The sequence below is a fragment of the Manis javanica genome, chromosome 2 (genome assembly GCF_040802235.1).
Source record: "Manis javanica isolate MJ-LG chromosome 2, MJ_LKY, whole genome shotgun sequence".
Lineage (NCBI taxonomy): Eukaryota > Metazoa > Chordata > Mammalia > Pholidota > Manidae > Manis > Manis javanica.
Window position 1 is genome coordinate 81904388 of NC_133157.1, and position 17845 is coordinate 81922232.

Below are 17845 nucleotides of genomic sequence, written 5' to 3' on the forward strand. Positions count from 1 at the left end.
AGTCCATGGCAGAGGCTTTTGGAGTCAGGTGGCTACCACAGTGGCTGGGAAGGCTGGCCTCTGCCACCCAGACCCTGCTGGTCCCCTCCAGGGCTTAGTCCTCTGTGTTGGTGATGAGGATTCTACGGTGTGGGGTGGGACGGGCCGGTTCAGGACTGTAGATGGTGACTGAGCCCCGTGGGCGAATTACAGCCCAGTCCTTCGGACCTTGGCCCACGTGAATCCCACCATGATGCTGGAGGACAGCCTATGGCAGGGCGTGCAGGAGTGGCAGCATCATAGCCAGTCTGAACGCCAGATATACTATGAGATGGTGGGAAAGTTAGTCAGGGTCCCGGATCAAGGGCTGGATGAACACCTGCACCCCTCTGGAAGCGTGCCCCCCACCTTGGGAGGCTGACCTTTTCTGTCTAGACATGAAAGTCTCAGGACATTGGGGGGGTTCAGACTGGCACTGGGGCTGTGCATGGATTCGGGCACCCCCAGGCAACCTGCCTCCTCACCATGGCCAGAGCCATGACACCCCATGCCCTTGCCATCTGACCCCTCCACTGGCTGCTTCCCTTCCTGGGCCCAGGAGGCCTCTTCCTCAAGGGGCCTTGCCTCCCTTGCCCCAGGTTCATGGAGTTCGAGGCCGAGGAGGCGAGGCAGATGCGGTGGATGCAGGCAGCATAGGGCCTGCCTCCTCCAGTGCCCCTCAGGCCTGGTCCTGAGGCACCCTCAGCCCCAGAGCAGGGCCAGAAGCGAGGTATGCCACCACATTCCCCAGGAGCCAAAGGCCAGAGGCAGTGGGAGCCTTGGAAGGCCACGGTCCCTAACATGGCCCTCCTCATCCTGGGGGCATTGGGCAATGACCTTGATGCCACCAGCAGCCTGGGGTCTACCCTGGTCCTGACGGGAATGGGCCAGGTTCAGGACATGGCCACACCCCTGTGCCCTGATCAGAGACCCACAGGGTGTGCTGAAAGGGGCCGACGGCTGGGAGAAGGGCGGGCCTCCCTCCCCAGCATGAAGCCCTTGGAGGCGCTGTGCCCCTCCCGCACCTTGGTACCTATGGACCAGCTGGCCCTGATCCCCCACGGGAATGGCCCCGAGGCTCGGTCCTCCCTGAGCATGCTTGGTGCTGGGGAGGTGCCGCCAGGCCACCCACACTCCTTCCCTGCACCCACCTCAGCTCGTATCCCCGAGAAGGCCAGCGCCGGGGCCCAGCCCACCACCACCCAGGCACACCGATGCCATCAGAGCACGCATGCCGATGGAGAACATTCCTGAGGCCATGACAGAGAATCTCGGCATCATGGAGGGGCTGCTGGGGCCCGGCAGCCCAGCTGAGGTGGCGCCCGGTGGAGAATGGGGAGAGGAGAGCGACTACCCAGACCCAGGTCTCCTGACCTTCCTGGATGAACTGTGCCCAGGACAAGTACTTCCTTGCCAAGGTGCGCTAGCCCTGGCCTGGGTGCCACAAGATTTTGGGGAGCAGCACTCCCACCACCCAGGTCTGGGTGCTGCCCACGCAGCTGGGTTTAAGTTCGTTTATTTCTGAGCTCTTGTGTGTGTGTAATGGTAGATGTGCATGTGCAGATGTGTAAATGTGTCTGCGTGTTGTACAGAGATAACCCAGGTGAGCCAGGGGTGTACGGGTTATTGGTGTACTTGCCTCTGTGTGCATGTGCATGGGTACCTGTATGTATACTTGTGTGGGTGTGCATGTTTGTGTGTGTGTCTCGTGTGGGGTGTGTGACATGCACATATATACGTGTGTATATGCTGTGCGTCTGCATGTGTGCCTGTGGTTGGGGACCGTGACCATATCTATCCCACACCCCCTTGTAGTGGAGCATGGGGCTGGTCTCTGCTTTTCCCTTGTCCTCCGGGTCCAACTGGTGCCCAGGAGATCCCCTCCAAGGGTGCTCACAGCCTCTTCCTTCTGTGCCAGGTGTACCTGGCACATATGTGTATATGCTGTGCAGTGTTGCACCCATGCTTCCTGGCAGAGTTGCTCTCCCCGGATCCTGAGCTGGACTTCGAGGAAGGACTGTCCATCTTACAGGTGAGCTGGGAAAGGGAAGGGGACAGGTGAGCCCAGAGAGAGGGCAACCCAGGTGAGCCAGGGCAGGGGACCCCAGGACAGGATTCCTTCTTGACTGTCCCCCTGCATTGCATGGCAGGAGTGGCTGGGAGGGTCTCTCTGAGGGTGGGGGCTGGGCAGGAGGATGGCAGGGAGAGGATGGGGAGCCAGGGAGGAGAGGGAGGATGCAGGCTGGGGCACCAAGCAGGAGGTCGAGGTTGGCAGGAGAGCCACAGCGGCTGCCATTGGCATGGCACCTCCTTCCCCTCAGGCCGCCTCACGGTCCCCTCTCTCCTCACAGCTGGAGCACAAGCGACTCCTGGAACTGAGGCAGGACGAGGGTGTGCAGGCCCCCCGGAGTCACGGCACACCCCGACTGGATTCAAGGCCTTCTGAGTCTGAGGCTGGCCAGGGTACCCAGAGCCACAGCCACGGCCCCCAGCTAGGGGCCAGCGACCAAGCCTGTCCACCAGAGGCTGGTTGTGGCAGCACCAGACACACAGCCTAGCAGATGCCGGTGTGTCCAGGCCCAAAGCCCTTGCTGCCTCTCCAGGATGCCAGGAGTCCCCTCCACTGAAGGCTGGCTGGTTGCCCCCTGCCCCCCAGGCTCGGGGGTGCACTTCCCCTAGCCTGGCATCCAGGCTTACCAGTGCTCCGGGAGAGACCTGTGCTGGTCAGGAGGCACTGGGGCCCACGGACAGGCCCAGTGAAGATGAGGAGCTCCCCAGCCTGGCCTACCTCCTGGCCTCTATGAAAATCCTGCCACCCTGGGGACTGCGCCAGAGGCCTACTCCGGGCTCAGACCTCCTCTGCCCTGGAGTATCCCAGGCCAGAGGCCAGGCCTCAGCCCCACTGGCCCTCCAGCTGCCAAGGTCAGCAGTCAGCCCGTGTGTGCAGGCACAGCCCCTGCTGAGAAGACACCCCTGCCAGGGGCCAGCCTCGGGCTCACTGGGGGGCCAGCCTTGAGTCTGGGCCACCCCACACAGCCCCAGAAGAGAAAGGGGGACCCTTTTGTCCCAGGGAAGTGTAAGAAGCAGCACTGCAGCCAATAGGGAGGAGCCGGCCCTCCAGGGCAGCTTCGGGGTCCTCCATATCCCAGTACTGATCCTGGCTGCCAGGGGAAAAGGGGGTGGGGTGGGAGAGGCAGGAAGGCGGGGTCCCTGGTGGTGGGTGGTTGGGGGGTGGGATAAGAGGGTGGTGGGAGAGGTGTGTGGTGGTGGTGGGGGTTTCAGCCCATTTGGGCATTGTATGTAAATGCAAATAAAGCCTGTTTTATTGGGAAATGCTCTGGACTTCTCCGTGCGAAGGGGCGATGAAAGCAAGAAGGTCCTGGGCTTCGGGATCCAAGGTGACGTCCCCGTTCCCCCTCCAGATTCACGTGCATTCTCCAGATGGCTCCCGACAGCCCACTGCCCCCATAAGCCCCCAGTCCCTCCCCTGGGCGGCCAGCCTTGGCTCTGGGGCTGGGTTGCCCCTCACAGGCCCACAAGAGAAAGAGGGACCCTTTTATCCCTGGGAAGTTTAAGAAGCGGCACTGCAGCCAGTAGGGAGGAGCCAGCCCTCCAGGGCAGCTTCAGGGTCCCCCACATCCCAGTACTGATCCTGGCTGCTGGGGGACAGGCAGGGTACGGTGGGAGACGTGGGAGGGTGGGGCCCCTGGGTGAGATAAGAGGGTGGTGGGAGAGGTGTGGGGTGGTGAAGGGGTTCAGCCCATTAGGGCGTTGTATGTAAATGTAAATAAAGCCTGTTTGGTTAGGAAATGCTCTGGGCTTCTCCGTGGGGCACCTAAAGCAAGAAGGTCCTGGGCTTCGGGATCCAAGGTGCTGTCCCCGTTCCCCCTCCGGATTCATGTGCATTCTTCAGATGGCTCCCGACAGCCCTCCTGCCCCCATAAACCCCCAGCCCCACCCCTGATCCTCTCGAGGCTGCTTTTGGGAGTCCGCAGGACACAGCTTCATCACAGGACCCCAAACGTCTAAGGATGGCAGCTGCTTGGCCCTGTGCCCTCTGCAGCATCAGCTGACTTCCTGCACAGAGCCTGCAGACAGCCCTTGTCTAGATGTGGGCCCTCCCTTCTCGGTGAAACGGGCTACTAGGGCGCTGGGGGAAGTACTTTCCATTGGAATCTTTCTGAAGGAGCTTGTAAATTTAAGGAGGGTACAGTAAAAGCAAACTTTTTCCTGCTAAAGCTAAAGAAACAGTAAAAAAAACAATCTTTAAGATCAATGATAGCCATGTCCCAGTCTTTTACAATCATAGCTGGAGAAGAGAGGCCTTGTTGTAAAGGTCCCATAGGTTTAAGGACTGCATTAACTTTTTCTTAATTGATGTAAGAGTTTCCATTTTCCTGACTTCTTTACAACTAATACAGGGGAATTCCATAGGCCTGTGGAAAATCTATTTATTTAGCTCAAGCTGTTCTTGAACTAATGTGTGTAAGGCTGCCAGTTTTTCTCTGAGAGGCCACTGATCCACTCAAACAGGTACAGGGATAATGTTTCCCTGCCTGTGAGCCTTTCTGAAATTTCTTAATACATTAGCCCCATCAGCTTGTCTGAGGGTGGCAGCTTGTCTGAGGTGCCCCCTTGTGGGGGCAACCTGTAACAATTTTTAATATATTTGTGAAGTTCCACAAAACCTTTTTTAAAAATTTTCACCCCTGATGTTTTTAGGAGGGCATGGATAAATTTAAAGTAATCCTCCAGATTATCTGCTTTAGTTTCATGTTGGCCCAATATAGTGTCCCTGATGTCTTGATCCTGGTCCTTACACACGCTATCCTGGGAGTCTTACCGTATCGACGATCTTCAGGAGCTTTCCCGCTCTGAGGTCCCTGTTTGGGCACCACTTGGCTCCCCACTGCCTCTGACCTGCAAATTAGGAGGGAATGCGACAGAATGCTTAGTATCTGAAAGGCCAGCCAGGGGACTCAAGGCATCACAGCACAAGAGAGGTGCTGAAAAGGCACCCCTCGTATTTATTGAGCAAATGAAACCAAACATCCAAAGAATTCTGAGTAGCGGATTCAACACATGATCCACACACAATCATTATCTGACCTGAGTCCAGCCCTAGGGTGTGACGCTCCTCAAGGACACGGAAACCATGTGAGGGCGGTCACGAGTTGTAAGAACTGTTTTTGGCTTTACTCATTCTGTCATTGATCATGCATCAGGAGTTGTCAGAGAAACAATCAGGTCATATGTATTTGTACGTTTGATTTCCATATTACTTGATTTATGTATTAATCTCATTAATCCCACACCAGTCTTAGCCACTCCTCCTAGCATATATACAGTTATAGACAGCATCAACTTTCACTTCCAAGACTGAAGTATCTGACCAACATGGTGACCAAGTCCATGCTTTGCTCAGGAGACATCCGATTATTCAGTTGAAGCAGAGGAGAGCTTCCAATAACACCAGCACAGGATTTAAAAAATGGTAGAAAGTTGACAAGAAGCCAAAACATGTATATTTTAAAACTTTGCTCAAAAAACAAACAAACAAAAAAAAGTAAATAATAACAAGACTACACAAGATCTCAAACAATTTTGCATGGTTGAATTCTAACAGTCTTTGAAATAATGGATGACTTCCTTGTACAGCAAAGAAAAAGATGGAAAGCTTTTTACCTCATTCTGTGAAGATAAATAATTTTTATACCAAACCAGAAAAGGGTAACACAAAAAAACAAAATTGGAAGATCAATCTCATCTATGATTATACCAAAACATATCAATTGAATCCAGCCATGTATGTTAAAAACCATGAAACCACTAATCACAATGACCAGGTAGGATTTAGTCCTGTCATACAAGGTCACTACAGGATCAGTAAGTCTTTAATACAATTTAGTATAATAAAGGCTAAATGAGATTAACTCTAATACATACCAATTACCCTGACATATATTTAAAGAGCAGCTGACAAACTTTAACTCTTTTACCTAATTAAAAAAAAAAAAAACTCCTATCAAGTTGAAATAGAAGAATATTCCCTGACCTTGATAATTACAGGCAAAACATTAAAAGCATCCGCTAGAGTCAAACAAAGATAAGGGTGAACATGCTCACTTTAACAACTGAATATTGTACTGAGGCCCTTAGCCTATGTGAAAAATACATGGAAAACATATAAGATTAAAACACAGGGAAAAAATTGCATTGTTTATAGATAATGAACTTTTCACTTGGAAAACACAAAAAAAACGAGAACTCACTATACTAATACAAGTAGTTAGTAAGAAGGCATGATAAAGTGAGTACATAAAATTTTCCTACAGACCTACAATAACCAGACTTTAAGAGAAATGGGAGAAAAGATTCCAAAGGAATAAATTCTATAAAATAGCTAAGAATAAATCTGCAGGGATAAAAAAGATACAGGATAAAGGCCAATGTGAAGGTAACCTTCTTGAAGGACACTAAAAAGTGAATGGCCTCTGCACCTAGCTAGTAAGCCACACATATTATGGATCAAGAGATTTGATATCATAAAAATGTCAATTCTTTCCAAACAAGATATAAGAATATTCTAATCACAGTCCCATGAGAGCATTTTCCCCCTGCTTTGAAAGTGAACAATTCTAAATTCAGAAGAATTTATGATACTTACCAAAGAAAGTATGTATGAGATTTACCAAAGAAAACCTTCAAGGAAAAAAGAAATATGGGGGAAACTAAGCACCTTCTAGCTTATTGCAAGTTTTCAATTTAAAGCTACTGACTTGAATTAGGGTGGGACATTAGGACACAATCCCATAATAAATATATTTGACAAAAGATTAATACAAAAATGGCTTTTAAACTTAAGTAGTTATTAAAGAAAAGATGAAAGAAGTGAGAAGGCAATTTACAGGAAGGAAAGGGTCTTATTTAAAAAAGATAAAGCATCTCACAAATACCTGGGGAAATCAAAATTAAAATGCAAAGATACCGTTTTCTTTTTAGCCTTGGCATACTTAAAAAGAGCAACATTAAATGCTGGCAGGAATATAAGGAAAAAGGTTTATTACAATCTTTGTACAACATAATCTGGCACAAGATTATATACATTTTATTAAAAGGTAAAATGAATGCATGATACTTAGAACTGCAATGCCATGTTTAGGAAACTACCCTATAAATAATACCCATTTTATGAAAGACTTGGTACAAAGATATTCACTGCTTTCTTGTAACAAAAACAGCCAAAAAAAGAACACCCTACATGTTAATTAATAAAGAAATAATTTAAAATTTTGGATAAAATTATGTATGAACTAATCTGCTGTAATATATTAAAGATATTAATAATAAAGTAGATTGATATGTACTGAGATACAAATGCTACACATAAGCCTGTAATTCTCAGGAAAACAGTATGGTCCTACTTTAAATTAAAAAAAATTCAGAATCACAGGAAGATGGTGGCATGAGTAGTTCAGTGGAGATCTTCTCCCAAAAACATATATATTCATGAAAATACAATACAACTATTCCTAAAAGAGACACCAATGGATACAGTACAACAGCCAGGATACATCTAAATCTGTGAGAACTCAACATCACACGAAGGGAGTAAGATACAAGCCGCGGCCAGGCGGGACCCAAACACTCCCCCACCCCAGTACGTGGCGGGAAGAAAGGAGTCAGAATGGGGAGGGAGTGAAAGCCCAGGACTGCTAAACAACCAGCTCTAGAAATCTGCACCCGGAACACAGACACAAGGTGACAGGGTGCTGGATATCAGAGAAACAGAAAAGCAAAACCTGCAGGCAGGTCCCAGCAACTGAAGCCCGAGACAAAAGAAAAGCGAGTGCGTTTTGCAAGTCTTAAAGAGACAGGGGCCCCACAGCTGGAAGCATCCCGTACGTTCCAGTGGCGGCAGCACCAGAGGGGCATCAGAGAGGCCCGTGCGCACTTGCAGCGGTGCCAGAGGGAGCAGCGGTGCTCCCAGCAGCCGATTGGAATCCCAGCCCGACACATGGCCGCCCAGGCTAGACCCAAAGGCCTCTGCTGGCACACAGCTTCCCGGTAGGGACGCCACTATCGCGGAGGAGTGCATCTGGGGTGCCTGCAACTCCCCGAAGGGCTCCGCACAGCTCTTACGGAGACCCTACCCATAGCACCTTAGGGGATTAACCCGGTGGCTGCTCCAGGAGTGTGGGTAACCAACACAGGCAACGGAGAAAGGCAAGGCATCCAGCAAGGAAGGAAGGACTTTCTTCTCCCAGCTGACACACCCACAACCTACCTACAGCCACTGCTATCACCATGAAAAGGAAAAAAAATTTAGTCTAGTCCAAAATAGTTCAGACAACACCTGAGGATATGCAGACAGACCTAACCAGTCTCCCTGAAAAAGAATTCAAAATAAAATTCATAAACATGCTGACAGAGCTGCAGAGAAATATACAAGAGCTAAGGGATGACGTAAGGAGGGAGATTACAGAAATGAAACAACCTCTGGAAGGATTTATAAGCAGAACGGATAAGATGCAAGAGGCCATTGATGGGATAGAAACCAGAGAACAGGAATGCATAGAAGCTGACGCAGAGAGAGATAAAAGGATCTCCAGGAATGAAACAATATTAAGAGAACTGTGCGACCGATCTAAAAGGAACAATATCCACATTATAGCGGTACCAGAAGAAGAAGAGAGAGAAAAAGGGATAGAAAGTGTCCTTGAAGAAATAATTGCTGAGAAATTCCCCAAACTGGGGAAGGAAATAGTTGCTCAGACTACGGAGGCACACAGAACTCCCAACAGAAGGGACCCAAAGAGGACAACACCAAGATACATAATAATTAAAATGGCAAAGATCAAGGACAAGGACAAAGTATTCAAGGCAGCCAGAGAGAGAAAAAAGGTCACATACAAAGGAAAACCCATCAGGCTATCATCAGACTTCTCAACAGAAACCTTACAGGCCAGAAGAGAATGGCACGATATATTTAATGCAATGAAACAGAAGGGCCTTGAACTAAGGATACAGTATCCAGCACGATCATCATTTAAATATGAAGGAGGGATTAAACAATTCCCAGACAAGCAAAAGTTGACGGAATTTGCCTCCCACAAACCACCTCTACAGGGTATTTTAGAGGGACTGCTCTAGATGGGAGCACTCCTAAAAAGAGCACAGAACAAAACACCCAACATATGAAGAATGGAGGAGGAGGAATAAGAAGGGAGAAAAATAATCATCAGACTGTGCTTATAATAGCTCAATAATCGAGTTAAAGTTAGAGAGTCAGGTAGTAAAGAAGCTAACCTTGAACCTTTGGTAATCACGAATCTAAAGCCTGCAATGGCAATAAGTACATATCTTTCAATAATCACCCTAAATGTAAATGGACTGAATGCACCAATCAAAAGACACAGAGTGATACAATGGATAAAAAAGCTGATACAATGGATAAAAAAGCAAGACCCATCTATATGTTGCTTACAAGAGACTCACCTCAAACCCAAAGACATGCACAGATTAAAAGTCAAGGGATGGAAAAAGATATTTCACATAAATAACAGGGAGAAAAAAGCAGGTGTTGTAATACCAGTACCAGACAAAATATACTTCAAAACAAAAAGAGTAACAAGAGATAAAGAAGGACATTACATAATGATAAAGGGCTCAGTCCAAGAAGAGGATATAACCATTATAAACATATATGCACCCAATACAGGAGCACCAATATATGTGAAAGAAATACTAACAAAACTAAAGGAGGAAATTGAATGCAATGCATTCATTTTGGGACACTTCAACACACCACTCACTCCAAAGGACAGATCCACCAGACAGAAAATAAGTAAGGACACAGAGGCACTGAACAACACACTAGAACAGATGGACCTAATAGACATCTATACAACTCTACATCCAAAAGCAACAGGATACACATTCTTCTCAACTAAGTTAAACACTACAATCAGAATTAGCATCTCTTGCCAGAATCCCGGTGTCAGGATCCACATCCTGTGAATGGCTAAGTGTCAATGGTTACAGCTAAAGTTTCAGACCAAACTACAAGCACATCCAGGCTTTTCGAAAGGATGGACCAAATGATCAAAGGATGTGAGGAGTTTGTGTAAGAAGAAATAAACTGTTAGAAATTGGGTTTTTTTTTTGGGAAAAGTTTCAATCAATAAGCAAAGAACACTAAATTAGACACAAAGGGGTCATTTCTTACCTGTTCAGTTAGATAAAATAATAAAATTGAATAATGCTGAGAATGTGGTGAAACTTAATAGGTTTATACATCATTTTGATTGCAATTTATATATTGTCACAATATGTTGACTGGGCAACCTGACAGCAGGAAATGAAGACCATGAAATGGTGAAAAAAAAAAAAAAAAAAAAGACAAGGTCCCTGCCAGAAGAGTTTATAATATAATGCAAGGAACATATCATGTAAACAGCTCAGATACAAAGAACACACATTATTTGGGGAACAATCATAGAAGGATAGCTTAAAATACTTCTTAAATAAGGAGACAGAGTCACAAAAGTTATTTTTGTAGTTAAAATTTTCAGGGCAATTTGTTGGGCAAGGTAAAAAAAATGGAAAGTGGTAAATAATAAAGTTGATAGGATAACAATTTAAATTTTATTTTCAACTTCTCCATAGCTTTTGAATCATGTCCACAGAAATCTAAATGCTTTAATATATTTTGTTCAGAAGTGCTATAGTAACATTCAACCTCCCCTCTCCATAACATATATAAAGGTTGATTTGACTGACTTAAAGATACCATTTACTTATGTTATATAATCATAGAATTCTACAAATTGAGAGCTTTTAATTATGAGCCCTGTAACTAGCCAACCTTAATAAAGTAAGATACATAAAGGTTGCACCAGATCTTCAAGTTCACCCAGATAGGTACTGGTAAAATTAAACTGGAAATCAAGTTACTGGATTTCTAATTTAGTATTTTTTAAAAAGAATGAACTTTTTTTTTCTGTATTTAATAACCTGGAACAAACACTAAAGTAGCAGACCAAATGGTGGATCATGCCTTCAGTTATACTACCTTAAAATTCACAAAATGTCAGGCAAGAAATTATCTCCTCTGAGATTCAATTTGCTCATCTGTAAAATGGAAATGCCAACAACTTAAATATTTTATGTCTCCAATTAAACGAGAAGAAATAGTAGATGTGAAAATGGGAATAAGAACTTTACATAGTGAAACCCTACAGTGTTGACACTAAACAAAAGGCAGTTGAACCTGTCTCTGAAATGAAGGAAACTTTCTAATTGGTAAGCATAGAGAGGAATACCATGAGTAAAGAGAGCCAGCAGTTACAAGGATGTGTATAAAAAGGTATTCTGCCCAACTGAGCATTCATTAATTAAGCATTCATTCAGGAGTGTTTTGTTTTGAATATTTATTACCTCTGTAATTTATTTTTAAATTTATATAACTTAATTTTAACAGTGAATTTTTTAACAAACAGCTTACAAAAGTTTTTGACAAACTGACAACTGACTTGTGAGCCAGCTTTAGCATACCACTCACTCACTACCTTTGCCTGAACTCCAAGTGTGGGTACCAAATGCTAACTCAAAGTCTCCTTCTGGTTTCAAAATCCTACCACTTTCTTCTTGGAGTGTTGAATAACAACATGCTGACAGTACACGCCAGTCAATGTAGCTAAGCCAGCCCTACCATCAGCAAATTGATGTGATGGTCTCGTGGAGATGGTCATGAAGCAGAGAGACATGTGATTAAAGATACTATAAATTCTTTTAAGTGCTACAGAAAGAAGAGGATAGCATGGGATGGAACATGGTAGAGGGCACAGTTAGAGAATAACAAATTTAGCATTCAGGGAAGGGCATGTAAGCAGAGACTGAACAATGAGTAGGAATTAAGGAAGTCAAGAAAAAGAGAAGAGAGTCCCTCTGGTGAGATTTAAGAACACCTAGAGGAGGAAAGGTATGTGGCATGTCCGAAGAACAGAAGAAAGGCCAATGTGGAGAGCACAAAGGGGGAAGAATAACCCAGATGAGTTTTGAGAGGGGAAGTAGCATATGTCCCTTATCATGTAGAGTCTTTCAGACCATGTTAAGCAAGATGAGTTTTTTTCTCTGCACAATGAAAAGCTATCAAAGACTTTATAAAAGAGAAATCTCATAATTTAATATATAATTTATAATAATCACAGTAGTGGTTCTAAGGACAGAGGATATAAAAGACAAAGAGTTGAAATTGGAAACATTGAATTAGGGGTTACTGTGTGGCCCATGTGGGAGGTGCTAACTTGGGTTTCCATATTAGCAGTGGATGCAGTTGAGAGAAGAAAATGAATCCTAGATACGGTTTGGAAGGAGATAAACAGACATAGTGACATATTATATATATATATGTGTGTGTATATATATATTTACATTTACTTTTATGACTTATGGTATGTGATTTTAGTTAGAAACAAAAAGATATTTTAATTACACATTATCTTCAAAAGACAGATACTTACTTTTTAGGAACTGATAAATCCAATGATTGAGCCTGTGAATTAAAAAAAAAAAGGTTGCTATTTTCTGAGTTTCCATGCTGGGGCATACGATTGCATTTATTTATAATCCATTTGGACCATACAAAAATTCTTGCTATGGATCTTTAAATGGAAGAGGTAATCTAAATAATTCAGAAGAGAGGATATGATATTAACACTATCTATAAAGTTTAATTTCAGGATTTCATCACTTTCTGTACAATGGGAAGTAGAAAATTCCGTTGACTTTTATCATTCTAGAGCTCATGGGTGGTTGTTCTATTTTGAACAGCACTGTCTAAATATACTACAAGAGCTGTTTCAAGGAAATGGATGTGATGATGAGTGACAGAGAAACTTTTTGAGGAGTCTTGGTAAACGCCCTCACTGGATATAATGCCCGAAGAAATGATGCATGGAGGGAAAAAAATAACTGCAGTTATTTTTAACCACAATTATGACTAATAAAATAGGTACAGGGTAGCTATAAACAATAAAAAGACAGCATTAATCTAACCACAATTGTAAAAGTCCTTTCAAGATAGAGGAAATAATTTGGATTTATCAGTTACTAAAAAAGGAAGTATCTATGTCTTTTCAAGATACTGTGTAAAGAATCTATCTTTTCGATTCTAACTAAACTCACATACCATAAGTCATAAAAGTAAATGTAAAAATTTCCATACATAAACCTTAGGAAATTGTCCAAGATGACATTTTAAGATTACCCCTTATTAAGATATAGCCCTTCTTTAGGAAAAATTTAAACCATGAGAGATGTGTGTTATTGTAATGTCTACATGTAGAGAGGTCAACATTCACTTTCAAAGTACAAACAAAACACAGCTCCCATTTAAAAACTTCAAACTTCTTCAATTTTAAGTATAATGATTTAAACCATTTTGCACATTATTTTTATCTATCAATAGTAATTAACACAGTATTAATCTGGCTAATGTAAACCAAGCTTATTAAGGGCTAATTAAAGGCAGTCTTATGCACACTGAATAAGGTAATGTCTCTTCCTAGAGCTGGAGTATGTATTTGGTTTTATAAAATGAGACAACACTTTCCAATTAAAAGTTTATGGGCTGGTTATTGATACCTAAAAAACGTGCCAATGAAATAACCAACTTCTTTCCTTTTCCTACGTGTATGTGCTTTTTAAAAATGTAGCAGTGCAATCTAAATCTGGTAGCATATTGCCTGAGCATGACACCAGGCTCAGACCTGCAGCAAATTATCAATAAAACTCCCTTTGCATAAATATTCTATCAGGATCAACTAGTGAAGATTCTGAATAATGTTGAAGGCATGTAGAGGAGGAAATAATCTATATGGTTTCAAATGCTGTTGAGACATCATGGATACTAGAAACTCCCAACTTTTTAGAAAAGATTTGGTTGTGTGTATGTTTTTGTATACACTTCATTATTTTATTTTTATTTTCTATCTAATAAACTTGAGAAGTGCTTACAATGTGTCAGGTTGTTCTGAGAACTAATTTAACCCTAATAATCCCCAAAAAGCCCTATGCAATATTTATAATTATAACACCTGTGATACAGAGGAACAAACTGAGACACAGGACAAGGTTCTTGAAAATGTCCTAAGTAGAGAGTAAAAGAGCAGAGCCACGCTTCACACCCAAGCAGTTAGGGGCACCAGATTTTGTGCTCTCAACACTGAACCACAAAACTGTAGCCTTTCAGTTTTCACTTAGATGTTCTCATTCTCCCTCCCTCCTGCTGTTTCTCCTCTCCCACCACCAAACCCTGCCAAAGACTCCTTAGAGAGACAGCAGTAAATACTCAGGAGTAATGGAAAAATCAGAGGGAGTTTGAGGATTGATAGAAAAGGACATGTGCATATCACTAGAAAGCTGGAGGCATGAAGATTAGGTATATGCAAATATTAGAATATGGGGTCAAATTTGACTATTCTGAAAGACTATTTGTGGATATAAGAAAATGAAAATGATGTCCAGCTACATTATGTTCAGGGTTTTTGTTTTGTTTTGATCTAAATCAAGGAAGAATAAACCACTGAGTTCTGAGTAGTGTACATGTAGGCTAAAATACACATATATATGAATATATATGTACATACATGATTAAAGAGTATGGTACTTAAGTGATTCTAATAGTTTTAGAGTTCAAATCTGGAAAAAAACTGATGTGAAATTGATACTGAGGGGTAACATTTTTATACAAATCTCAGATGCAACTTGTGGAAAGTAATGGATTGTTCTGACAAATTAGACAATATTGTCTACTGGATGATTTCCCTACCTGTTTTTAACAATTTGTTTCTTTGTATTCATTGTTTTTGACACTTTTATTTCTTAACATTAATGGTTTATATCCAACTAATCAGAATTCCTGGTTATTGACTAAATGCGATACTGCCTGCATTGCGTGAGTTTATGATATAGAAATTTGAAACCACAAATCACTCTATATTCCTGGAGGAATAAATAGATGTTATACAATTATGCTGCTACAATATTCATCTCAGACAGAATGCTTACAAACACATGACTCATTCTGAGTAATCATGTTTTGAAATATCACATTATTTTGCTCTATCACATCTGAGAAAATCCACTCTGAAGAGTAAAATAGTTACAAACTTTCCAATGACTCTATCACAGTTTCAAAGAAACATCACACTACAAAATTAGTATATTAGAAAGTAGAGCTCTAAATAAACCTGTATATTCATCTGTGTAAGTTTATCTCCTATCAATCACAGGAAGTAGGTATGACACTGTAAAGAGAAGATATTACCAACAACAATTTCAATCACAGGGCTATACAGTCAAAAGCAATCAATAACAAAACGAACAGGAACTGACAAGTAATCAACAGAACAATTTTTCCTTAAATACTTAGCAGTAGCTTTTTAAAGTAATTGCTTGTGGTCAGTGTTCCTCATATTTTGGTCTGCCTGCTTGTTAAAATAGAATGGATTTCATATCCATTAATTTTTTGGCTGTCTAAGGATGTTTTTCACACCAACAATCAACTGTAAGGAGGGTTATGACATTAACATATCTAAAAAGTCATCAATCAACAAAGTTTTGAGGGTTAATAGAACTTAAAAAAAGATGAGGGGGGAGAAAATATTTTTTTTCAAAAAATACATAAAAGATATATCTTAAAAAAAATTACTATGTGTGGGATTCACTATCAATATGGATTAAGCCGATTATGGGACACATCTTTCTTAGTTGATGGGAGAACTCAGAAACTGCTGAGTTACACTTTGTGGTAAACATATTGGAACGGTGCCAACGTCGTTATAAACAGTTCTGAACTTACTTTTCCAGGGAACTCTATTAAAAATCAATTAGAAATGAAAGACTTTCGATGCTGGTGTTTTAAAATGTCAAGCTTGTATTACTTTTTTCCTTGTTGTTCATCAATGGCAGTATTTCAAAACCTGCATTTTAAATTGATTATAGTCTACAATTAAGCTGTTAACGGGATAGAATGTGCAAGTGTTCTAAAATTCACACCACAGAAGAACATTTTTTATAAATGAAAATAAGCCCAATTAGGTAAAAAATGGGAAAGGCAAAGGGACAAAGTATAAACTTAGAAGAAAGTATAAACGGCTCCTCAGATTTTATTTTAAAAGTATACTCAAGTATACTTATTGCTTTTGAGAAATATTTTTTTGACATTATACGTAAGAAGGTTAAAATAATAAATGTTTTATTTATGATTCCTTAAACAGGATTTTTAGAAAGCATTCTATGGACAATGAATGGCAAAGGTTCAGTTATGAGTCTAAATTTACAAAAGAGACGTCTGTTCAAGAATTTACTATAATCCAGATTAAAATATTTTTAAAAAATATAACATGAATGTAGATTAATACCTTATATGTTTGAATATGTGTACATACATAACTGTTTTCTTATTAAAAGGGGATATTGTCAAAGCTTCTAAAGGTAGTACTTTTTTTCATGAGGTACAAGTAATTGTGTTATATATAATGATACCATATTACATTTTTTCCTAAAAATAAGGTCAATATCTGTAAATATCAAGAAGTGTGCTTCTTTACACCACAAATGAACCCGAATCTACTACAGAGAGCGAAGGATTAAAATTCCTATGTATGTGTAATGAACACATCAATATTAATTGGTTTATCCTTTCAAGTTGTATTTATCTCTTAATTTCCATCAGTTTCAAAGGTCATGCCATTCCATTTATAAATCCAACATAACAGAGATTAGTAAAAGCAAAAAGCAACAACTAAATGAGTACATCATCATGCAATCACATACCTCACAATTCATTTATCCAATTAATAAAAAATGCCATCAAATGCTTCACAGTGAGTTTTTTCAAAGCATCAACATGGTTCACGTCAAGATAACTTAGTCATCAACATTTAGGTTCAACAGTAGAGAAAATGTAGAGAAAGACAGCCAAAGAAGTATTTCTACATTTTGTCCCACAAAGTAAAGTAGTTAAGAAAATTAACTATTTAGTAAATCCAGTTTGCACTTGTAATAAGTTAATGAGGGATTCTTCGCAGCTGAAGTATAGGGATACAAGTATGAGAGTGTATGTGTGAAATGTCCAGCTATTTAATTCCTACGGTCATATTATTATTGAGAAGAGGTACCTAAAGGAATGAAAACAGTGTCATCATTTACTAATAGAAATAAGATATTTTACATTCTTGATGTTCATTTTGATATATTCATTTTTAAAGTATTCTAGAATATGACCTTTTCTCTGATGTAGGCACAGGTTTGGACAGTGGTTGGTATATGGCAGAAAAATAGGAAACTAAAAGCATGCTTGTATGCATTAAAACTCGCAGCTCTACAAGCTGACATTTAGGTTGCTAAAGGAAATCATTTTAAAATTATTTGACTACTTGATAAAGATTAATGTTTTTTTAACCTTGATATTTTTACATAAAAAAAATGTAGTTGGGTTATTCAAATGTAAGGAATGAGAAAGGAAAAACAAAAATACAAGCAAAAGCAAGATAATCCAGGAAGACAGTTCAGAAGACCTTGTAACACAATTTCAGCATTTAGATTATAGAGAAATAAAGAAAAAAGCCATTCCCAAAAAGTAGACTAAAACCCATAGAATTCATAGATCATTTATAAATGATATAGATATTTTTCTAAGACAAATATGAATGAAGTTCAAACAAAGTGAAATTGGTTTCAGAAATCTTTTTTTCCCCCTCATTTCTACTATGTGGATCTGTGTATCAGGAAACAGTAGGGGGTCACAGAATCCTAAGGC

The 17845-nt window shown here is 41.5% G+C and overlaps 1 protein-coding gene across 1 annotated transcript in view; it reads right to left on the reverse strand.

Moving 5' to 3' along the window:
• The window catches only part of C2H9orf153 (chromosome 2 C9orf153 homolog), a gene marked incomplete at its 5' end in the record, with an annotated part of 47878 nt that overhangs the window by 27588 nt on the left and 2445 nt on the right, over nucleotides 1-17845 (reverse strand). The window contains one exon of the mRNA XM_073219922.1: nucleotides 4862-4938. Within this exon, the coding sequence (XP_073076023.1) occupies nucleotides 4862-4938 (77 nt within the window). The remainder of the gene's footprint in view (nucleotides 1-4861; nucleotides 4939-17845) is intronic.